At 43.0% G+C, this 25,484-nt stretch overlaps 1 protein-coding gene across 1 annotated transcript in view; it reads right to left on the bottom strand.

Annotated features, from left to right (window-relative positions):
- Window positions 1-25,484, bottom strand: part of GMDS (GDP-mannose 4,6-dehydratase) — a 1,325,660-nt gene that overhangs the window by 192,055 nt on the left and 1,108,121 nt on the right. The window contains exon 9 of the mRNA XM_030210948.1: window positions 7,005-7,101. Within this exon, the coding sequence (XP_030066808.1) occupies window positions 7,005-7,101 (97 nt within the window). The remainder of the gene's footprint in view (window positions 1-7,004; window positions 7,102-25,484) is intronic.

Here is a 25,484-nt window from a genome sequence, read left to right as displayed (position 1 = left end):
AGAGTGTCCAGGGTCAGCATTGGAAATTTCCTTTAGTGCTTTGGCAGTAGGAAGACGAGCAACTGTGATTGTGCCATGGCTTTCCTGATCTCAGTTGCTCGTCTTCCTACTGCCAAAGCAGAGTGGAGAACTCCATTCAGTTTTAGATTAGATACCAGTCACGATTAGAGGGGGTGATAAGGCTAAATGGTTTATTAAGATTAGTGCAACGATGGGTATTTCGATTGAACACACTGGAACCATGGAGTTTGAGGCCATATACACAATGGAGTTCTCTTTAATAATGTTCTAATATAAGATTAATATTCAGGGGGGTTGTGAAATTGTTTGTTATCTTCAGTTAGAATCAAGATGGTGCATAAGACTTGGTGAAAGGTGTCCTTGAAGTATATTGCAAACCATATAATATAATGACATTAGTACTTGAACGTTGGCATATCCATTTAACATGACAACAACAGTAGAGGATAGGTTTCTTTGTAAATGATAGAGCATTGTGGGATTAAAGGCCATATTGTGTACAGCACTTAAATGAATACAATCATTTAGAATATGAAATGAGTTTTGCGAATAATATGGAGTACACTATATGAGGTGCATGGCAGACATAGCCCCAAAAATCAGCAGAATGGAATTTTCTGTTGATGACCTGAGTATTCTGAAATTAAAGTGTAACAAGTAGTATAAAAGAGTACGTAAGGTTGAATAAGCACTTTGAATTTGTCATGGGTAGTTTATTTTAGAGAGAGAGAGAGAGAGAGAGAGAGAGAGAGAGAGAGAGAGAGCATGTGTAGGACTGGCTCCGATTCGCACATTACTATTAAGTTATACAGCAACACCATATTTGACCACACTGGAGAAACTGAAATAGAAAGAATGGATGCTAGTAAGATCAACAGGGAGTGTGGGAAGAAACTAGACATCAGCTGTATAACTGGCTGGAATTGATGAACTGATGTTTCAAAACGCCAAACCACCATCTTATAATACACTGAAAATTGAATCAAAGAAGGACACAAGTATGATAGGAACTGAAATGGATTACAGTCAGAGCAGTTAGGCCCAGATGCTCAAAAATCTAATGCCAGCGTTAGGAGTGATTAGTGACAGAACTGCGTGCATGTTAATGTGTGCAGCATGCACATAATCCTCCAGCGCACGTACTAATCTGTGCGCTGAAGATCAGCGCAAATAGTATTTAAATGCAAGAAATTGATTCAAATCAGGTGATTATGTATTCATTCTGATGCTCAGAAGACAGCGCAGAATTCCGAAAAGACCCCGCCAGGTCAGGGACAGCATTCGAGTTTTAAGGAGATTTCTTCTGCTTATTTCACAACAAATTGCTGGTTTTCAGCTTCTTTTGAAAGGAGAAAGAAGCCGCTGTAGCCTGTAGTGCTGATAGTGAGAAAAAAACATGTCTGTGAGTCCGAGAAAAGCCGGGGATGAGGGTGGGTATTGGCGCCTGTTTTCCTGCACTTTAGTGTGAGCCTCTTAGGGGATTTAAACTGCAAAAATTTTTTTTTTTTTGGGGGGGGGGAGGGGGCTTACATTTCATGGTGCAGGGGAAGGGTGCATTTCCTGTTTTTTTTCTGGGGCACGTGCACAGGAGTTTCGCTGTGTTGCACTGTTGAATGGGCTCAGACCCAGCCTGCTGGATATTGCAGCCATATGCTGCAGAGAGGTCACCAGTGAGTAGAGTTGGATCCAGAGGAGCCACCGGAGATTCAGGCTGCAGCCTCATGGGGATGCCTCCCACTAACTGGAGAAGCAAGAGGGGAAGAAACAGCAAGGAGCATATTGCAAAGGGCAGACAGCAGCAGACAGTGAGTCCACTGATTTACAAGCCACCAACCTAACCCACTCCCTCAGCTGAAACTAGCATTGGTGATCTGGTGCTATGACCCAGCCTCCTGCACATTATACAACTTTCTTGGTCTTCCTAATACTTGGTGCAATTTTGAGGAAGCTTCAGAGACCAAACAAGCAGCTGCATGCACAGAGGAAAGGGTGACCCTCTACACCAGTCAGTCATAGAGCTGAGGGGCAGAGGAAGGGTTGTTGGGGACTCAGAGCAGTGCTGCCCATATCCAGACTTTGCCCAATCATGGAGATGGATTTTGGGCAGAAGGCGCCATGGCAGATACAGATGGACAACACACAGACTATAGGAGGCAGAAGACATGCCTGCAGAGCAAAGAAAGTCGGCCAGGCAGTGTATGCAGCAGTGACAGATGGATCTTCAGAAGTCAATCAGGAGTGCAAGATGGGATCACAACCTGCCAGCTTCTTTGTCCTGAAATCAAAAATGGAGAAAAGGAGGAAAAACCACTGTGACCAAAAACTACAATGCAATTTCAAATGTAACTAATACTAAATCTAATGGTAATAATGCAAAGGTAACATGGAGACGTCAGACATTAATCAAGGACAGGCCATTGGACCTTTATAGCCCCAGCTGTTTCAAGTCCCAGCCTACAGGCACGTAGTCAATCGCTTGCCTCCACTGTGCCCAAACTGGAATAACAAACTAATTTTATTCACCAAAAACCTTTCTGCACTATACTCAAACAAAATTAATAAAATGTAAAGAGCGATTACCTATCTTGCTCAAAAAGAGCCAGCACTGTGAAACTGAGTACACCCGATGCCCACACTGGAATCAAATGACGTTTCGGTCAATCAGACCTGCTTCCGGGGTAGATGAACAATCGCTCAAAAATATATTAGCTAGCATCATGCCATCTCGTAAGGCTGCCTCAAAAATATACTAACTGGCATTATGCCATTTGATTCCAGTGTGGGCGTCGGGTGTACTCAGTTTCACAGTGCTGGCTCTTTTTGAGCAAGATAAGTAATCGCTCTTTACATTTTATTTGTTTGGTTAAGCATTTAGCTTTATATTGAGTATAGTGCAAAAAGGTTTTTGAAACAGCTGGGGCTGTAAAAGGTCCAATGGCCTGCCCTTGATTAATGTCTGATGCCTCCCCATTACCTTTTCATTATTACCATTAGATTTAGCATCAATTATATTTGAAATTGCATTGTAGTTTTTGGTCACGGTGGTTTTCCCTCCTTTTTTTCATTTTTGATATTTTTTTTGTCGGAATGGTTCTTTTTTCCCCCTCTACTTATTGATGTATGAGCCTCTTTGTCCAAGCCAGGTTCCAAGATTAGCAGCTGATCCTACTGCTCTTTCTTATCTAGGAAGGTGAGACCTTATTGACGGAATCAACATTATCAACACAAAAGCCACTATACATGAGATAGACGTTGAAGGTAGCAATAAGAAGTCTCATCCCAGTAACACCATGACCACCCCTTATCACAACTGCTACCACGGACATTCACAGAAGTGGTTCTCGCAAAAGTGCTGCAGACACATGCACAGTTGCTCTCTTAGTAAGCATTGGGCACACACCCAGCCAACATGGAGCAGCCCTGTGCCCAGATATACATAATCATGGCATTGGCTGCCCAGCCAGACTGGGCCAAGGTACATTACTCAGTAGGAAAAGCAGAGAGTGACGACTAGCAAAAATCTGGTGAGCAGACTCTCATACTGTTATCGATGACCTAGTAGTGCCATCTGGCACATGGTGCCCTCCCTGGTCTCTCAAGCTTTGCTTTGTTCTCCTCATCACAGGTGCTATCATCTGCAGGGCTGATGACTACTCAGCAGAGCTGGGAGGGAGAACATTCCAGAGAAATGTGCCATTTATGGGTAGTGTGATCAGTGGCAGTCAATAGCATCAGGAACAATGCTAGTGGGTAAAGTCTGGCTGTAAACCCCAGCTGGGCAGTGGTTCAAGTAGGTGAGAGTCCAAATGGTACAACCTTTATCATCTAATATGGCAGCAGCACAAGTGAATGTCTAAAGTGGCACAACACATTCATGCTGAGGGGCACCAAGGTTGGGTATGATGGAGTATACAGGAAGTTACCAGTTCCCCTTAACAACACTCTCTCACAGAGCCACAGCAAATCCTGCAGTACAGAGCAGAAAGGATGTGGCTCACTCGAAATAGATTACGGAGTTGTGGTTCAGGCAGCCAGTTAAATTCTAAGAGTATAGGCAGATCAAAGAGGCCCAGGGAATTCAAGAGAAGTCCTCCAGCATATGCCTTCACCACAGATGTGAAAGCAGAACTTTAATATAAGTAGGCCAAGTTTTACCTTGGAATCTTGTGAAATTCTATTTCTGGAGGTCAGGCCAGATCCAGGCCTGGTTTGGCATGAAGAGAAAAGACTAGTGCACATTGAGACTGTGGGGCCCTGTCAGGGGACAGGGCTGCAGGAAGACTGTAACTGCATTCCATGAGACTTTTATTCTTAAGTTTAGCATACCTGTGAAGGTAACAGGCTTTAATGTTCTTTTGAATATAAATAGTTTTGTTTTGCTTCCATCCCTCTGAAAGGTTATGTCTGCTGCTACAGTGAGAAGAAGCGGGAAAGATCCCAGTCCTCATAATCATCCTCCACTTCTGGTTCATAATCTAGTACGTGCTGCTCCTCCTCCTCCATGTAAGGGGCTAGAACAGACTATACTTTCACCTTCCCGCACACACCTAGCATGAGCCATAACATGATTATGCTACAGCAAACAGTAGAGTCCTGACATTTTTCATAGCTAGGTGTACAGATGGTGATGAGTCAAGCTTACATCTAAACTGTGTGGTAAGAACGAGCTCTTAGTACATTGTTCCCAATTTTTTCAAGCCCAAGACACACCTACATTAACTAAACTGTTATGCGGCATGCCAACTTCCATGATGCAGGCAGTGTGAACATGGAAAGGATTCATATGGCCAAAATAAGTGAGGCAGGCACTGAAGGACTCACTAGAGGGTGGGGGACTCGGAGGAGGCGGCTCAGGAAGGGAAGAAGCGGTGCTTGTGTGTAATATATATGCTGCAGAAAGCAGGAATCTGCTAGCTATGCTTTGGCACTGACTGTTACTGCCCATACTCCAGGGCTTGCTAGGAAGGTGAACGGCATTGTGTGTCTACACATATTCTCAGAAAAGTGTCCTTACGTGTTTAGAAGTCACTTGTGTCTCTTGTCGGTGCTGGTCTGGCCCTGGTGATTTTTGTCCTTGGCACATTTGATCAAATCTGAAGGCGCACTAGCTAGGAAACACTGCCTTAGGGTATCAAAAAGCTTCCTTAATCACACTCTTGTTATAAAATAGATTATATAGCGGCAGAGAAAATAAACAAGCATTTAGATTTGCAATCATGTGTTCAGCAGGAGATACTAATCAAGGGCCAAGCACTTTCAAAACTCAGTGACGTCCCAACATATTTAAGCCTTTTTAAGATATTGAATGAGGCAAACATTTAAAGTGGACTAAGGGGGTTGTTTACTAATGATTAGCATGTTATCTGCCACAGGGATTATTTTATTCCTAATTATTAGGAAACAACTATCTAATATAGACATATATATTTGTAAAACTGTACAGCGCTGCGTAACCCTAGTAGCGCTTTAGAAATGTTAAGTAGTAGTAGTAATATAGCTATCACAATAGGTTATTATCTAACTATGCTACCTTAAAAACAAGCAATGGTTTTTTCCTAGTATAAGGTGCCAGTATTAATATGTAGGTCCAGAAGTGCCAGCATTTCAAAATGATTGGGGATGCCAGACACAGTACAAATAGCCCTTCCCTGGACACAATGAAGGAGCTTCCTCAATATTGGGCATGCTCAGCACTCACTGGATCCACAGAGCTGGCTCTTATGTGTAGGGCCTTCCTTAAGGGGTGAGGTGACTATAGAGGAACTCTCCCCCAAAGATAGCCACGTCACCTCCACAGAGTCAACGAAAAGGCTGCATTATAAATATGACACTAGTTTCTAGAGCATACTCTTGTTGTGAAAATAGAACAAGCCAGACTACTACAAACCTCTACACAGAAATACTCTATAAAATTATCTCCAAGATATATACTTTACAAAGCTTAACAATAGTAGTATGGTTACATCAGAACTCCAAGAAGGCACTACAGTAATCTGCACAGAGTGGTGGTTACAACTTGTGAACGGTGGTACATCAGCATGGGGCTTCTAAAATTGGAGAGACCCACATGGAGTAACCATGGGTAAAACCCAAATTTCAATGAGTGTGGGAATGGTGAGATGTTATTTGTATTTATTGTTGTATATATTTATTAATGTCAGGGGCTGTGGGGGATACTGCAAAGCTTAGTTATAAGACAAAGAAAGGACCCAGGCATTAAGTATTGGTATTTGAATCAACTGACATAAAATTCAAATTAAAGGGTCCCCATGCAACAATGTGGGACACCAGAGCAGGGGGTTCAGTTCAAAAGATCAGGGAGCAGCTGAAAGCTGGCTCCCTTCTCCTTTGGCACATCCTCCGCTGCACGGGTTGCTCGAGGGAATTTATACCACTGGTAGGAATCATAGTTGAAGATGGCAAGATTTGAGGTGGAGATGGTGGAGGCCATCACTGTAGCAACATTTTGGCCATGCTTGGTGCACTTATAGAGGACACTGATAGCAAATGGATTAGAAGGTCAGGTAAAAGATGGGAGTGGCGGAGGATGGCATTCAATTGTATATGAAATTTGTACATCTAAATGAAGAAATTTTAACCATGCAAACTGAATTGGTCATCTTGGCCGTTACCTCCCATTATACATTACGTAAAATTATCAATTTAATATACAAATACTTGTATATGGCCCATATACATGTTCCATTGTAGTTTCTCTATATAATACTACAAAGAACTTTGCTATGGCTGAATTTCTATGTTAACCACTGCTTGAAAAAGTAGAAATCTGCATAGGCCTCTGTGAAAACTTGTGCCCTAAATTCCAGCAGGCAGACTGACAGGGTAGCTTAACATCTAGCTCTTGAAAGCTATCAGCAGGAGGTCAATTAGATGGCTTTCACACAAAGCTGACCAAATGCAGAATTTATTGGCTGAAAGGCTGGATTTTTCATCTGCAAAGTGTGAGAAGGGACTCCTCTTACCACTTCAGTCGGCCTGTAGTACTTGAGATCAACAGTCACATGGATCTTGCCAGTTTCTTTGCAACGGCCCACTTCATTTTCATTCTTCCCCTCCCACCTGTAAACAAAATTAACACTTAATCACTGTTAATTACTTTATTGCTCTGATTTTAGGAACATTTGGCTTGCTGTAATTTTCTCTCAAAGCTGGTGGGAATGGTCTCTGCGGGAGAGTGCAAACTCATCAGACTCCAAGAACAAAGGCAATCTAAGAACCAAAAATGAGCTAGAATGACTTCTGAAGTGCACTTTTTCATCTGGTGGGAGAGTTTGCCAATCCAAGAACCTCAAACCATATGGAGAGAGCATCAGAAACGTAATAAAATTTGCACCTTGATGTGCTTCAAATGTTTCAGTGTCTTGAAGCAATTAGTTGCTGAGATTTGCCTGCAACTTTTGTCGGAAGTCAAGGAAGCAACAGGTGTTGGTTTAATTTGTGCTTTCTTCTAAAATAAGTAGCTTTAGCCCAATCACCTCTACTTCCATAACCCAAGTCTGAACCTCCCCCATGTAAATATTACATTCAAAATTTCAAGTAAAGCGTATAATCCTGGGGGAAACTGGAGGAATAGCAACTATAGCACCAGAATATATTGTGTACTGCCACCAAGCACAATACTGACAAGCATCAAAACCTACAGATTGTCCTTGTTGTTACCTTCTCTGTACCTTGTAATTTTACTGCTATATTAGGGGGCCTTTTATTAAGGCATATAGGCAACTATACGCATCCAACATGCGTCAAATTAGAACTACTGCCCGGCTACCGTGTGCCTTGGATGGTAATTCCATTTTTGACGTGCATCCAAAACACGCGGTAGAAAATATTTTCTATTTTCTACCGTGTGGTGCTTACCCAGCGGTAATTAGCAGTGTACGCATGCTGACGCTTACCACCCGGTTAGCACATGAGACCTTACCACCAAGTCAATGGGTGGTGGTAAGGTGTCAGGTTGAAAATGGACGCGAGCTGGTTTTAATTTTACCACACGTTAATTTTTGGCCACAAAAATGGCCTTTTTTCCAAGTGCACTGAAAAATAGACCTGTGCGTGTCCAAAACACACGCCTACACCAGCACAGGCCATTTTTCGGTGCACCTTAGTAAAAGGTCCCCTCAGTGTTTTGTAATTTATTTCTTCTCATTGTTATTTTTATGTAAATGCACTGGCATTTTCAAAGGAAACCTGAACCCAGATTTCTGGAGAGTTTCAGTGCCGAATCCGAAATTGAAACTCCGTCAGTCTCTAACAAAAATTTCTAACGCATGGTATCCCTTGTCACAAATCTTGACAAGGTGCAGAGCAGATTTTTAAGATGCACAGGAAATTGACTGAAGATGGAGTGTAAACATTTCTACAAAACATAAGTACATAAGTATTGCCATACTGGGAAAGACCAAAGGTCCATCAAGCCCAGCATCCTGTTCCCAACAGTGGCCAATCCAGATCACAAATACCTGGAACTGGGCTGAGAGACCACCATTTCATTTCACCTAGGACATGCCTCATCCTGGATTTGAATGGTTAGCCTGAGGATGAAAGACCCTGTAATGGTGTGACCATTCCTCATCTAACCAGTTCCCACATTCTAGTGGTTTATCATGATCTGTACTGTTTGCATGTTCATATTTTGGTTACTTTGCTGTACAATGCTTTGGTCAGCCATTTTAGGAAAGTGGTTTATACATTTTTGAATTAAATCCCTATGTCCTCAATTACACCGGACACCAGTTAGTTTAATTTACTGTTCACTGTTGCTGAAATCCTGTGCTTGATTTATCAAGCTCTACTGCTTGTGTTAATAGTAATTGCAGCTATCCATGATTATAAAGGTGCTAAAAATGATTAGCGCCTTAGGGCCTCTTTTATCAAGCCGCACTACCGGCTCCCGGTGCGGTAATGCCAACAAAGCCCATTCACTTTGAATGGGCTCCGTTGACACTGTCGTGCGGCTTGATAAAAGAGGCCCTTAAATTAGTGATACATGTATTAAGGGAAGGGAAATAGCACCAGCTTGCCCTATGCCTTTCTTGTAGGTAAAATTGTTGAGAAGTAGGAGAGCACTGAAAGAGTGGACAACCAGTATGGCAAAACAGCTATTACTTTTTTGTCAAAAATTGATGTACTGTCAGTGTGTGTAAATGACAACTGAGTTGTTGGTCATTTACGTTTAAGGTTGAGGTCTGGTTTATTCACCAGGGGGGGGGGAGGGGATGCACTAAAGTCGTCGTTAGAGCTGTTCTGTACTGAATTCCACAGCGAATCGGTAGGGAACGACTAGGCATCAAGGAAAGGGAATGCAAATGAGCTACTCGTTGCAGCTCACTTGCATTCTCTATTCCATCTTAAAACTGTCAGCCAATCCGCTGGTCAAGCATGCGCAGAGCAGCAAAGTGTTATGCTGGCTGCTCTGCGCATGCCAAATACGCCTTAGGTGCCAAGTGCTCGTCAGGAGCGTCCTTTATGGATGTTCTGTGTTATAAAAAAATCACAGGCTCCGATGCTGCAGGATCGCAGCTGAGAGGCCCCCATGGTGAGAAGCACAGCAAATCCGTCTGTTCATTGCTGCTACCACGGTCAAATGTCCATATTTTCCCCTCCTGCGAAGTAACCCTGGCTCCGATGCTGCAGGCTCTCAGCTGAGAGACCTGGAAGTCTCTGAGCCAATCACAGCGCGTTTAGCTCAGAGACTTCCGGGTCTCTCAGCTGAGTGAAGCACGGCTAAAAAAGACGTTTTAATTATTGCAAGAGGGGGAATGATGGCCAGAATGGCTAAAAAAAGTCCATTTTGGCCGTCATTCCCCCCTTGCAATAATAAAAACATCTTTTTTAGCCGTGTTTCACTCAGCTGAGAGACCAGGAAGTCCCTGAGCCAATCACAACGCATTTAGCCGAGCTAAATGCGCTGTGATTGGCTCAGAGACTTCCTGGTCTCTCAGCTGAGTGACGCACGGCTAAAAAAGACATTTTTATTATTGCGGAGGTGAATGACGGCGAAAACGGATGGCTGTTTTCGATGGCCGGCCTCAACTGCACTTTTGTTTTTATTATTACGGTGGGGGGGGGGGGGCGGAATGACTTTTATAGCGGTTTTTCATCAGTTTTCAATCCCGCGCAGCCCCGAGAGGTACAGACCTCTCGTTAGAGTTTCCAGCGTTAAGGCAATCGGAAAAGCTTAGTGCATCTCATTACAATATGGTTTCTACACAATTTGCTCATCCGCATTCCATTTTCGTTAGCTGCTACCGTCGTTGTAAAATGGCTTTTAGTACATGCCAGGGTAATCTACTTGCTCGTTATTGGCTTGTTAAAGGCTCGTTTAGTTTAATGCATCTGGCCCCCAGTATGTTAAGTCCTTTCTGTGTGCAAAGCTGATATTATACCCCTGATGCAGACAATTGTGGCTGTGTTGGGTCTACTGTTGACCAATAAATGCTGTTTTGTCACACTAGTTTTCTACTGTTTTCATTGTGCTCCTACTTGACTGCTCTGGTATGTTTTGTCCCTCTTTTTGCTCACAGGTAAAAAAACAGGACAAGGCAGGAGGGAGTCCAAGGTCAAAGTATAAAAAATAACAGAATTATTTATATGTCAAAAAGAGAGAAGCCTGAGTAGCACAAAATAAAGAAATGCTGGCCACTAAAAAGTAATAAAAAGATTAATTTTATTTATTGATTTTCTTTTCTCCTCCCTTGTGTTTGGCAGATTTTCAGTAGTTTGGACACAATAAATGACACAAAGGACCTCAAAATGTGTTTTAAAAATATTTTTAAAACTATAAAAGGTTTACTGATTGTTATATATCACTTTGGAGCAAAGGAGTAACCTAATGGTTGCAGCAACAGGCTGGGAACTGGAAGGCCCAGGTTCAAATCTCAGGGCAGCAACTTGTGGCCTTGGGCAAGCCACTTCACAATAGCAAACCACTCATATATCATGCCAAGAAAACCATGAAAGGGGGGGGGGGGTGTCTCTCACTGTGTGGTCACCAGGAGTCATCTGGATATGGATATGTCATTTTAAATTGTAAATATAATTGTACAATAAAATTACGGGCCAATATTCAGTCCTTGGATGTCAGAGCTGTTTTAAACGCTGGCCAACAATGCAAAATTATCTCTAAATATTCAGTGCTGGGCCATGTCCAGCCACTGGCATTGAATATTGGCTGTGCTGCCGATTACTGTCAGGAACACCCCCGTGGTAGAAAATAGAAAATTATTTTCTACCATGGGAACCAGTACGCACCAACTTCGGATTTACCGCTGGGTGCCCACCCTACCCTGATGGTAGAGCTGATTTGGCGCATGCTACCCACACATTAGCCCTACCGCTGCTTTGTAAAAGGACCTCCTAGTGTATAACGGCACAGAGGGCATTCCCATGAGAGGAAAATGGCTGTTACAAATATTTCAGCACGCGCTTTATAGAATAGTTGCATTTATGCGCACAACTGCTGATTTTAGGAGCCAGGATTTACCCCAGCCATAGATATGGCATAAGAGGTTGCGCCTAAAGTTTGGCCTATAACTGTGGACTTAAGCCAGTTTTCTAGAACAGATTTGTGGCCCAGCTCTGTCATTATAGAATACTAGCTTAGTGCCTAGTTTTTTTGGCACTTAACGTTAGCACCATTTGTAGAATTTCCTCCTGTGTGTTTTTGTGAATGGGTCTCAGTAACAGAGGCCGCAGTAAAATACTGTGATGAAGCATTAATGCACTTCAGTGAATCATCCTGATAGCTCTTAGTTTTGGTAGAGTAACATTCCATTGGGCTCTCTGGCTCCTTGTAAGTTTTACCACCTTGTGGAATGATTTTACTCAACCTCTCTCTGTTGGTCTTACTGAAGCCATCAAAAGGAAGCAAACTTTCACAGAGATCTGCGTTTTGAATTTGAAACAAGGCTAAAATAATAAGATCACCGTTGTGACAGTCTCTGGGTTTAGGTAATTTTTCACTGTACTTTGGTGGGCTTAGGAGACTAAACAGATTAATTACAAAAAAACAAAAGAAAAATGTTGCCCTCCAGCTAGCATTTGCCAATGAATAATGGAGAGTCACGTTAATTGAGCACAGGAAGATTCATTCCTCTGCCATTACATTATTTACAGTCGCAGTGCTAAGATATTTATGCCCACATACTGCTTATTATTTTCCCATGCCCTTAATATACCAGACACCATAATCTCACTTTTTCCTTTTCTCCAATAGGAAATCTCCCCAGTTTCATATATTGTTATGAGTGGTGAGCCCCAGATGCAAAGTTGCCATAGACCCTCATTGCAACATACCATTTTTTATTTTTTAAGTTTACATGGTTGTGCCCCTCTGTATATGCTATCTCTGATTAAGTTATTAGAGAAGAACTACTTACACACTTCAAAATATTTCTTGTCACTTCAATTTCCTTCTTTTGTTGGGATACATTACAAGATTACATTTTTGTTAGGGTTTGAATACCAGGCTGCAAAATGGTGGAACTTACTCCCAGCTTTTATTCACTGCAAATGTAATTATAGGAGTGGAGGAGTAGCCTAGTTAGTGGCGTACCAAGGGGGGGCGGTGGGGGCGGTCCGCCCCGGGTGCATGCCGCTGGGGGGGTGCCACGCGCCTGTCGGCTCTCCCTTTGCCCCGGAACAGGTTACTTCCTGTTCCGGGGCAGAGGGAGCATGAAAACGAAGAGCCGGCAGGCGCGCAGCACCCCCCCCCCCTCAGCGGCGTGCACCCAGGGGGGGGTTCTTTCGCCGGGGGGGGCGTCGCACTGTTCCGGGGGGGCGGGGCGCATCGGCGATCCGCCCCAGGTGTCAGCCCCCCTAGGAACGCCACTGAGCCTAGCGGTTAGTGCAGTGGACTTTGATCCTGGGGAACTGAGTTCAATTCCCACTGCCGCTCCTTGTGACTCTGGGCAAGTCACTTAACCCTCCATTGCCCCTGGTACAAAACAAGTTCCTGAATATATGTAAACCGCTTTGAATGAAGTTGCAAAAACCTCAGAAAGGCGGTATATCAAGTCCCATTTCCCTTTCCCTTTCTTAAATTGTTAAAAAATTGGTTGTTTTTAAGATTTGAAAAATGTTGATCGTGTAAGTTCAGTCTCCTTATATTTTATGTAAGTTTGGGAGTTTTCCTCTCTTATATTCTATTGTTAGCTATTCTGAACTATTTTATGGTATGCATGGCCTATAAGCGTCAATTGTAATGTAATATAATGTAATGTAATGTAATGTTTTCCCATTTAAGTACACACACCCATGAAAGCCATCTCTGCATAAAGGCTCATCTGTGGTTAGGGTAAGATGCCTGCCAACCACTCAGTTCTTGGAACCAGCAGATCCTAATTTTACAGCACCCCTGAACCTAGTTGACCTGAGACAATGGTCATTAGGCAGGAACTCCCCCCCCCCCCCCCCAACCTTCCAGTGCACTGATCTTGCCACAAACTGATTCAAAGTCTGTATTTCTGGAAATGTCTGTTTTTGTTTTGATCATCATATTTCTCTTCTTCTTCTCAATTAACTGAGTTGGTAAAAAGTATGAGGTTTGGGCTCCTTTTACTAAGGTGTGCTGAAAAATGGGCTGCAGTAGTGTAGGCGCGTGTCTTGGGCACTTGCAGATCCATTTTTCAACGCGCCTGTAAAAAAAGGCCTTTTTAAAATTTTTGCTGAAAATGGATGTGTGGCAAAATAAAAATTTGTGCGCATCCATTTTGGGTCTGAGACCTTACTGCCAGCCATTGACTTAGTGGTAAGGTCTCACGTGTTAACTGTACGTTGTCTACATGCGCAGAATGATGATTACTGCCCAGTTCCTGCCGCGTGCCAGAAAATAAAAATAATTTTCCAGTGCGCGTAGCGGACTTGCGTAAAAAATGAAATTACCGCAAGGGCCACGCAGTAGCCGGGCGGTAATTACAAATTGACGTGCATTGGGCGCACGTAGGTGCCTGTGCGGCTTAATAAAAGGGCCCTTTAGAGCCTTAAACTGTCAAAATTCCAGAACATTCTGTACCTGCGGTTTCCTGTCTTTTGGTCAGTTTGTAATTCAAAACTAGGCATGACCCCCTATGCCATGACTCTAATTTCCTAAGCAGTGTCTTCTGAAAACGCAAACAGTCCACACTAACTGCCTCATCGTTATCCACTTGTTTGTTTACACCTTCAAAAATATCTAATAAGATTTGCCTTTGTTGAACTCATGCTGAATCATCCACCTTAACAGGGCTGGCGTAAGGGATGGGCAAACAGGGCAATTGCCCTGGGTCCCCATGTCACTGGGGGCCCCAAACCTGCCTGAAGCTGAAAGCAGGCAAGCTTTAGGGCCCCCTCACTAGCATCTACCTTGGGCCCTATCATGTCTAGCACCGGCCCTGCCCATTAGGGTATGTCTATCTGCATTGTCAATAATTTTGTTTTTTTAAGAATAGCTTCGATTTTCCAGATTACTCCTGAAGCCTTGTCAACTTGATCTACAAAAGCAATGAATTCTAGGATATCAAAATGGGAATTACAAACAGTTGAACACTGTGTTCCACTGCTTTTGAACCTTGTCACTTGCTACAGCTTTGCTACTGGTTGGGAGCCAAATATTCCCTTAATTGAAGTTCAACTCCAGCTCCTAAATTTCTTCTTAAAGGTGGTCTATAACAGATATATTGTAAAATACTGGAAGTTAAAATACTATTACACTTATTAATTAGGGGATATGTATTAAACATCAAACATATAAACGGCAAGTGATCGACTCACCTGCAAATGCGCAGTAGAGACTTCCCTTTCTGTCCCGCCCTCGCGTCAAGACGTGATGATGTCAGAGGGCAGAACAGAGATGGAAACGGAGTCGGAGTCACTGTCAGATGCTGCCGCCTGGAAACGAACATTGCGCGCACCAACCTCCCCCCCATCCCAGCCGCCGCTCCCGCCCTCCTCCGTATTGGGCCTCCTGCACTGACCTGACAGCGCCTCTCACCTTCGTGTGGAAGCACTGCAGGCAGCAGCGCTTTCACATGGAGGTGAGAGGCGCTGTCAGGTCAGTGCAGGGGGCTCGGCACAGAGGGGGCTGGAGCGGCGGCGAGGAGGGTAGCTGGAAATCTCATCCGTTTTAACAGGGTTAACGGCTAGTGTTAACATAATTGAAAACCTTAATAGCACTGTTAATGCATATAAGCTAGTTTAGGAAAGTGTTAACATAAAATATATATTAATAAAGTCATGTGATATGAAAGGATGCAAAATAGCTAATTAGTTATTAGAGCAGTGAAAAATATGCATGTTACTTGAAAACACTTATTAATAGTCACAAATGTAAAATGTGAATCAGGTACATAACAAAAACAAGGCATGTTATACTGAAACAGAATGATATGATTTAAATTTACAATTGATCAAAATATACCCTCCCCCCCTACTATCCCGGAGCTCTGATCTACCCCAACCAGTCCTTAAATAAGACATGAAGTTTTGTTTCTTATAACTTCCCACCTAGAGGCCCCCCTCACCCCCTCTAGGATCCCCTCCCAGCTCTCCTTTGTCCCCCAAAAGTATGCGTGTTAAAATGTATAAAATGTGTCAGATATACATTAAGATAAAAAAAAGAATTACATCTTAGGAAAGTACAGTTACATTTTTGCTTTATTGTTCACATGTTAATGCATGCGTAATTTGCTCCTCATTAACTTGACCATTAATATGCACAGCAAATAGGGCTTTTAGGTACTTTAATGTCTAAGTTTCTTATGAAATTAGGTCCCAAAGAGGGGCATTTTTGATAATGCATCTAAGCTGGACTTAATGTCGCCTTCGGCACCTAACCTACCCAGGAAATCTAGACTGCCCAACCTGACATTTCGTTCTTTAGATTGTAAGCTCATTTGAGCAGGGACCGTCCTTCTTTGTTTATTTTGTACAGCGCTGCTTAACCCTAGTAGCGCTCTAGAAATGTTAAGTAGTAGTAGTAAGCTGGACTTTGGACATTATACGCTAAATGTACCAAATTGGAAATATATCCTTTTTGAAAAAAGAAAAACGGCTAGCTTTTTATTTGAAAATACTATTTCAAACAAGATTTTGTGCTTTGTGTGCTTATCTTTTTAGGCTATTAAAAAAATGCACAAGTTAAAAATGCCCAAAATCAACCCATTGGGATGTAAGAGGGGCAGCATTTTTGGCAGACTATCTCCCAGACATCCAAGGAGAACAATGGGATGTCTGGGTCTCCTAAAAATGCTACTCCTAGGGGGCGCTGCTGTGGACGTCATATAAATGCTCCCAAGTACACATCTCACCATTGCTCCCTTGTCTGCTGGGCCCTCCAAAATGTACCCCAAACCCACTAAACCCAACCGTACACCACTGCAATAGCCCTTATGGGTGAAAGGAGCTCTTATATGTGGGTAATGGGTATAGTGGTTTTCTGGTGAGTTTTGGAGGGCTCACACTTCCCATCACAAGTGTAATATATAGGGGGAGGTATGGGCAGAGTCCACCTGTCTACAGTGCACTGCACCCACCACTACACTCACGGGACCTGAATGCTGCTCTAAGGGACATGGCTATAACATCTGTGAATGTCATAAAGGCTAATTAGTACTATTTTTAGTCACATCTTTTGGGGCTGGGAGGGGGTCAGTGACCACTGGGGGAGTAAGGGGTTCATCCCTGAATCTCTCCAGTGGTCATCTGGTTATTTAGGGCACCTTTTTGTGTCTTAACTGTTAGAAAAACAGGTCTTGATCAAACCGTTGACATTTTTGCCCTTTGGTTTTATTCCATTCTGGCTGTAACACATCCAAGTTAGGCACACCCTAACCTCGCCTCTGAAACTCACCCAACATGCCCCCTTGTGATTTGGATGCACTACAGATGAAATGCATAAGACAGACGTCTGCAAAAACAGGTTTTGAAAATACCTATTTGGACGTTTTGAGAAGAAATCCACCCAAATCTCTTTGGACTTTTTCTCTTTCGAAAATGAGCCCCAAAGTATGAAACATGTGAGCTGACATGTCTTTTTTATAGTAGGTGTGCTTGGGAGAGAAGTCTGGGTGAAGCGAAGGCAGAAACTTGATTTATACATGTATTTTATCAAATACACACATATTTTATATGCTGCTTCTAAGCAGTCTTGGATGTCAGCGTCCAGAACCTAAGTGCCATTCTGCCGAATTTGTGCCACTACTTTATATATAAAACCACATGAGAACCTACATGTCCTTATAAAATAGGCAAAAACAATATTCTGCTGTAGACACCCTGTTACAAAACAACCCCCATAAAGATGTACATTCCCACGTGACCACCAGTGCAGTGCCATACATGGAAGTGTATTCCTGCAGGAGAAACAGAAGCTGTAGCTACTTGTCATATTAAAAGAACCAGCTTTTAAAACAGATATAATTTTACAAAATCTTATCTCCCAATGCTAAATAACTGCAATAACAAAATGTTCCTGGTTAGAGTAGATAGTTATAGATCAAGTGATGGAACAAGTATGCATAAGGTAATTAAAGTCAAGTCAGAAAGCAGCTACAGTAATGGCAACAGTGGGGATTTCCCAGGCCTCTCTCACCCTCATGCCAGCATCAGATGACAGCATATTTTGCCCAGAATCCCAGACCTTTGGCATCTCCTTGCAGAGTTCCCAAATGAATACAGCTGGTATGGTTTAGGTGGAGGGTAGGGAAGAAATGGATGTTAGGTCAGGACACTTGAGATGGTTAAAGCAATACTCAACAGATAAGCAGGTTTGCAGCTAAAGTATATCTTGAAGTTTCCCTTGAGATCATTCTAAGCTGGGATTTGTTTATGTGTTTGATTATAACCAATTCTCAGCAAAGTTTCATGCTAATATGACCTTAATACAAAAGGGAGGACCGTTTACAAAGCCATTTTCATACATAAATTGACACATGCATGGCAGTCTGAAGAAAAGGTATCACCTTTTTTTTTGGTTTACTGTCCTTCATTTCTGCACATATTCCTGTGCACAGTGTGGAGCAGTAGTTATATTTGGTGACAAACATTTGTATTAAATCACAATAAGTAAAATTTTCAAACGTTTATGTTGCATTTATTTGTTACTCTATTTTGCTCCTTTTTCTATTTTAGATCTTTGTGTTTGTATATTTTATTCCTTCCCCTCCCCTTTCTCATCCACCTATGTCCCCTAATTTCTCATCTTCTTCCTTCCTTATCTCCCTTCCTGTGCACCTTCTAGTCTCCCATCACTCAAGCAGGGCTCAAGATACCCCAGACTCCAAAAAGCACCATCCCTCTCTCTACCCTTAAATTTCTATAAGCAATCTCCTCCTCACCAGCCCCAGACCTCAGCAAGTACTCTCCCCCCATCCCCCAGCAAACATTCTCCCCCATCATCACCTCCAGATTTTCACTCGCTCCATCTCAAGATCCCAGCAAGCCATCTCCTTCCTTCAGTCCCCAGACCCCAGTAAGCATTTTCCTCCATCTCTTGTCCTAGATGGCCCTATGCAGCACTTGTGACTGATGATTTTACCTGTTTACTGCACTGGCACCAGGCAGGACCAGATAAAGGCATGCCCCTCAAACCTCTGTGCCCTTAGCCCATACCTAGCTTTCCTATGTCTTAAGCCTGCCCTGCTCTCACACATTTCTCCCCTCCAAGATCTCATACCTCCCCCTCCTCTCACTCTTTCCCCAAGTCATTCCACTCTTATCCCTTGCCACCAAATCTACCTTTCTCCCTCATTCCTTTCCTACATAAGTACATAAGTAATGCCACACTGGGAAAAGACCAAGTGTCCATCGAGCCCAGCATCCTGTCCACGACAGCGGCCAATTCAGGCCAAGGGCACCTGGCAAGCTTCCCAAACGTACAAACATTCTATACATGTTATTCCCAGAATTGTGGATTTTTCCCAAGTCCATTTAGTAGCGGTTTATGGACTTGTCCTTTAGGAAACCATCCTGTGGACTTGCCCCTCCTCTCTCACCTCTCCCCACCAGGCTCACATCACCTATTCCCTCCCACCTTTTCTTCCATGGCATCCTTCTTTTTTCCTACTCATCCCATCCTTCCTCCCATTTCAGTCTGCCTACCTCATCCCCAGCCCCCTCTCCTTGCTCAGATATCATTGTCTTTCTCCCTAAAGACTGTATCTCTACTGCACTACAGCTTCCACATGGCTCTGTCCATTTCAAGGCTTGTGATATGGCAGTTATTCAGAAAACAGTTATATTTTGGTACTCTGCGGCTTACGGTAAACTAAGCAGGACTGTGGGAAAGTTTATATTTGGGGCCACAGAAATCACAACAAACCCCGAGTACAGGATTCATAACTGACGAGCTGGGGCAGATGAGGAAATTAAAAAAAAAAAACAGTATGGGGGTTGATCAGTACTAGAAGATGCACCATTTACTATACTGGAAAATGAACCCAGAAAAGAGTGATCAAAAAAAAAATAAATCAAAGACATTTACAAAAGGCAAGTCTGGTTACTGAGTTGGCCAATCAAAGGAAGAGATCTTGGATTTATTCTAGTCAACAACTGCTTTCACTTGGTGGATGGGCCATTGTCACCCTGGAATATGTCATCACCTGAAAAAATTTCTCTGCTGATGGAAACGTGCACTTCTGCAGCATCTCGATGTATTCTTTTGCATTTACCATGCCTTTGATTTGTAGACGTCCCAACACCACTTGCTGTTATGCAACCCCAAGCCATGACGTTCAGTAGATGCTTGACAGACACTTTCAAACACTATGGCTTGCATTCTTCACATGGAAATCACTTTACATATGTGCAAGCCAAGTCTTCAAAGAGGTAGAAAGTGCTTTCATGGGTAAAAAGTACCTTTCCCCACATCTCACAAGTCCATTTTGAATACTTATTTGTTCATTCAACTCTGTACTTCCTCTGTACCTCTGTCAACAACAGCTTCTTCTTGCTTCACATCCCCTGAATCCACATTCCAGGCATCTTCTACCCACCATAGAGTAAAAAAAACTGCCACTACACAGTAGTCAAGCCACTGCCTGAATAGTCTAGGTGAGCTGAACTTGATATCAGAATTATATAACTGTGGCTGAAGTCTGGTCCACTTTTTCTATAGGATCTGATTCTGCTTAACTTTACTATTTGCTAAGCAGTGGCAATATGAATGCATATTCAACGTATAAAATTGCGTTTGAAAGAGGAGTGAATACTGAAACATATACCCCCCAGATTCTATATACCGTGTCTAGAGATCCGCGCTGAAATACAAGCGGATTGTATAACAATGCATGTAATTTAATTGGCTTAACAAGCTAATCAGCGTTGATAACAGCTCTTAACAAGCAATAATGAGCACTAATTTGGCAATAATTAGAATTTATGCAGCAACTCACTAAGCTTATTCTGTAATGCAGTGCACCTAATTTCTAATGTGTGCAGGCAAAAAGGGGTGTGGTTATAGGTGGGGAAATGGGCATTTCATGGGCGTTCTGAAATTTACACGCATAGTTGTAGAACAAGACCCAGTGCGTATAACTCTATGTGCTGGGATTTACGCCACATTTTTATTGGTGTAAATGAAGGCACATACATAGTAACATAGTAGATGACGGCAGAAAAAGACCTGCACGGTCCATCCAGTCTGCCCAACAAGATAACTCATATGTGCCACATTTTGTGTATACCTTTCCTTGATTTGTACCTGTCTTTTTCAAGGCACAGACCGTATAAGTCTGCCCAGCACTATCCCCGCCCCCCAACCATCAGCCCCGCCTCCCACCACCGGCTCTGGCACAGACCATATAAGTCTGCCCAGCACTATCCCCGCTTCCCACTACCGGCTCTTGCCACCCAATCTCGGCTAAGCTCCTGAGGATCCATTCCTTCTGAACAGGATTCCTTTATGTTTATCCCACGCATGTTTGAATTCCGTTACATAGTTTTAGGCGCTGAGATATCAACTAAGCATATTCTATATAATGTGCCTAAATCTAGGCGCCGCTTATAGAATATGCTTAGTCGACATTGATTTCCATGCCAATTTTTTAGACGCCGTATATAGAATCCTCCCCATAATGAATGATGTTCTCTACCATAATTTCACAGTTTATATGAAAAATTGCATACTGAAGTTTCATAACAGCATTAAGAGCTGCTTATTTCAGATTTTTACACTCCACTGTATATGCTGATAGTATTAGGACCTGTTGTTTTCTTTTGACTGCAGCTGCTCTTTGCCGCACCCTAGAAGCTGCCTCCCTAGGCAACAGCCTAGATAATGCACTGGGTAAGCCAGCCCTGCATTAAGCTCCCCTACCCAATTAAATTAAACATGTGCTTATTCTTCCTAAAATGTAGACAACTCCAGCAGGGGCATCAGATCAGTTCAATGTTTTGCAAATTACTAAGTACATATGTTTGGATTTTCCCATGCTGCCAAATTCATGACAGGAACTGGCCAGACAGCAAGTCCTCTGTGAGCAAACTCCAGACTGAAAATCCACTAATACAGCAGCCTGAACAATCAGTTTCATTTTCTTCTCTTTTCTTTCAGCGACTCATGAACTGCTCAGCACGGAAGGCTATCCAAACTCTGGCTTAAACAAACAGCGGAGACCTGGGTAAAACTAAAATGGGTTGATTCTAAGAGTTATTGCTGATAATGGTTGCTACAGTATTAACAGCATACCAGCTCACTCTGGCATTCAAGTCTTAAGCCAGTTATACGGCTGATGCATATTTTTATCATTTTAACTCCCACTACTCTCTCAGTCTCTGCTGTGCATTCTCCACTGGGGGAGGGGGTGCAAAAGATTTATTTTAAAACCCAGAAATCAGGGTGCTTGGATCGGTTGACAAGTTATTTAAAAAATGTAGGAAGACTGACTTGCTTTTTCAGTTTAACTTACCGAAATTCTGAAAGAGAGATGATTACATAGAATTGCAACAGATTTGAGTAGTTTGGTCTCAGCCATAGTCAACTTTATAATTAAAACTCCAGAACAGCAAAAGCTGTATATGTGATCTCTTGGAAGTCAAATCAATCCATGAGCCCACTGATTTTTCTTGCTTTTTGCCGTTTCCTTTGGATCTGTGAATTGGACAGTTCTCTACTCCCTTAGGAATTCGCTCCTCATACTTTGGATCTGATGTTTGCTCACACTTGTGAACCCCTTTTAGGAGGCTCTGTATTTCCTTTTCCTTTATTGCAGATGCCATTTAAGCAAACCAAATTTCTCTCTTAAGCACCCTCATAATTCTATAAACTTCCATGATCAAATTTCTGACTAGTGCGTTAATTTGCACACACAAGTTATACAATGAGTTCAGTTGTATGCGTTACTTAATTTAATAATTCACTATTAATTGGAATTAACAACCAATTATTGGCTATAATTGGTGCTTATCTGCACCTTTCTCTTCCACCTCTAAATCTAGACTTCGTTCCTTTTATCTTGCTGCACCATATGCCTGGAATAGACTTCCTGAGCCGGTACGTCAAGCTCCATCTCTGGCTGTCTTCAAATCTAGGCTAAAAGCCCACCTTTTTGATGCTTCTTTTAACTTCTAACCCTTACTCACTTGTTCAGTACCCATACTTTATCATTCCCACCTTATTAATTCCCTTATCTCTTATTTGTCCTCTTTGTCTGTCCTAATTAGACTGTAAGCTCTGTCGAGCAGGGACTGTCTCTTCATGTCCAGTGTATAGCGCTGCGGACATCTAGTAGCGCTATAGAAATGATAAATAGTAGTAGTAGTAGTAGTAGGTTACACATGTAACTGTCCTTAGTCACTATTCTATAAGTTGAATGCTCAAATTTCTGAATGCGCAACTTCAAGGAGATGTGGACCAGGCAGGGGCATAGGCGGGTTAAGGGCACACCAGGGAGTTACATATGTGGGTTATAGAATACTATCATTTATGCACCTACTATTTGGTGTGAGCACTTACGCCAGCCATTGAGCTTGCATAAGAGCTCGTGCATAACGTTAGGCACATAAATGCAAACATATGCTAGTATTCTGCACCAGCAGTTGCACACACAACTGCCATTATAGAATTACTACTACTACTACTACTAATCATTTCTATAGCACTACTAGACGTAAGCAGTGCAGTACACATTATATGCAGATACCGTCTCTGTCCCTAGAGGACTCACAATCTAAATTTTGGTACCTGTGGCAATGGAGGGTTAAGTGAGTTGCCCAGAGTCACAAGGAGCTGCAGTAAGAATTGAACCCAGTTCCCCAGGATCAAAGTCCACTGCACTAACCACTAGGCTACTCCTCCTCTTAGCAGGCATCATCCAAATACCTAAATTTCAGTGACATTTTCAGAATTTACCGCCATATGGATAATTCTCAGTAAGATTTCCCAGGGGTTCTATTTGACTTTTCTTTACCTTCAGGTACACAGAGGTAGACTAAAATCCACCTCCCCGCAGTGAAGAAATCAGCAAAGAGGAACCGGGTATTCTCATTCCTATGAAGTGACTTTCCTCCTGCAATTTCGCCCAAACAAAACCATACCGAGCTACAGTTATGCACCATGGCCCTGATGCTCAGAAGCAAATGTGGGTGCTAGAGGCTATTAGCGCCGAACTAGCGCCCGCATTTGATATTGCTGAATGCTCACGGCTGACGAGCATGTGAAACACCGAGCTTGCTGGCTTTGAGCATAATGAGCATGCAAATGCACGCTAAAGAGGTCATTCCGTATTCCTCCCCAAAACTCAATGGGTAGCATAACAAACAAGGGCGCTCCTCTCGCGGCAAACCATGGGGAGGAATATGGAGACCGGTGTTGCTTGCAGCCTTGCAGTGATTGGTGGAAGCTGGGGTCAGGGGGTTAGAACAGTAACTCTTCTCCTCCTAACATGTTGCTGTTGCCGGATGCAGGCAGGCAGGCATGCAAAGGACAGTGGGAGGTGACTGCCGAACAACCTGTCCCCTGCTGGATTCTCTCCTTATCCTGCGAGGCTGGCCATAGATTCCCTGAGAACAGCAGCTGCAGGCAGCTCTCATTGGCTCACACAAGCAGGGGTGGTGACCATGGAAGAATGAGGAGGAGGTGGCAAGAGCAGGGACCTCAATGGAGGACCAGATGAGGAACTACTCTTTTTTCACTGAAACAACAGAGAGACCCAACACAAGGGAGAAAGTGAGTGGTAACAGCTCAGGGGCTCACTCTGAGTCACCACCGCAGCTGCTGTTTTATTCAGTTTCTCCTCCTAACACCAAATCATTGACCGCAGTCACCCAGAGCCCAGGAATGGCGAGATTCTCTGTCCTGGCTGCCAGCTGGCTTGCTACAATTTCCAACTGTATGTATTTGCTGGACACGTCCCCCCCTCCCCTTACTTCCCAATACTCAGTGCTAACAGTGCACATAAAATTTGCATGCCATTAGCACTGAGCATTGGGAAGCTCTTTTGTCATGCTGTAACGGTGGTATTTTCAATGCAGGAAAATACCATCGTTACAGCCCTGTCTGACTCACTCATTGGTGTCCATCACCCTGCCTGCTTGGCTGTTGCCAGTGAGAGAAGACAGTGAGTAGGAGCAAATTTTGTACCCTCCATATTTGCACCCATATTTGCAGCTGCACTGTTCACACAGCCTTTAGTAAGGTGCTGCTCCCAAGTCAATTAAACAATCCAGTAGAGTTACAAGGCTTCTTTTCTTTCACTCAATGAAAACCAGAGTTCAAAATCTTTTAATTTAGAAGACATGCCTGGAGGGAACAGGCTTGAAATTCTGCCTCCTCATTATCAAATTAAAACCCACAAGGAGAGACAGGGAAGAGATCCTATCTCAACCAACTCCATACAAAATTCCCACACCTATTCTATAGGTCCCTAGGTAATACAGACTCAGGAAAATACCATGGCATAAGCCCCAAATGGGCACCCTAACACAATGCACACCTTTAAAGTACTGTACTTAGCATATCCTTTCTTCAGAGTCACACAGACTGCTGCTGGTATGGCTACCTGGGTACCTTACAAAACTAAGAAAGGCTTGTTTTCATGTTTTGCAAAGCAAAGCCTAAGATGGGGACTGACAACCAGTTAAATTGGGCAGAAAAGATGGACCTAACGGTCCTTGCTCTCGTATTCTGTTTTTTTGGCCCAGGCACAGAAAGGAATGCCACCTCTTGGCAATGATGACATCCCAGTTTACAATCATTTCAAAACCTGTGAGCCATTTGTGTTTATCTCTAGATACATAAGATTAGCAGCACCATCTGACAAGTGCTGGTGTTAGAGAGGGAGTGGCATGCCAGGCAGCTGGTGTGCAGTAAGTGAGAAAATGCAAGGCTGTCCAACCTTATGGTATGATTCTGTTAAGGGATGAGGGGTCACACCTGGAGGCAGGAATTTTTTGCATGTTACCAAAATACTTTTCCTACCCCTGGTCTAAAAGGAGCTCTTTACTATGGTGATTTGAGGCCATTCCTACAA

Source organism: Microcaecilia unicolor, chromosome 1 (assembly GCF_901765095.1).
Source record: "Microcaecilia unicolor chromosome 1, aMicUni1.1, whole genome shotgun sequence".
NCBI lineage: Eukaryota > Metazoa > Chordata > Amphibia > Gymnophiona > Siphonopidae > Microcaecilia > Microcaecilia unicolor.
The sequence above is the reverse complement of the archived record's forward strand: the minus strand, read 5'-3'. Positions and strand labels throughout refer to the sequence as shown.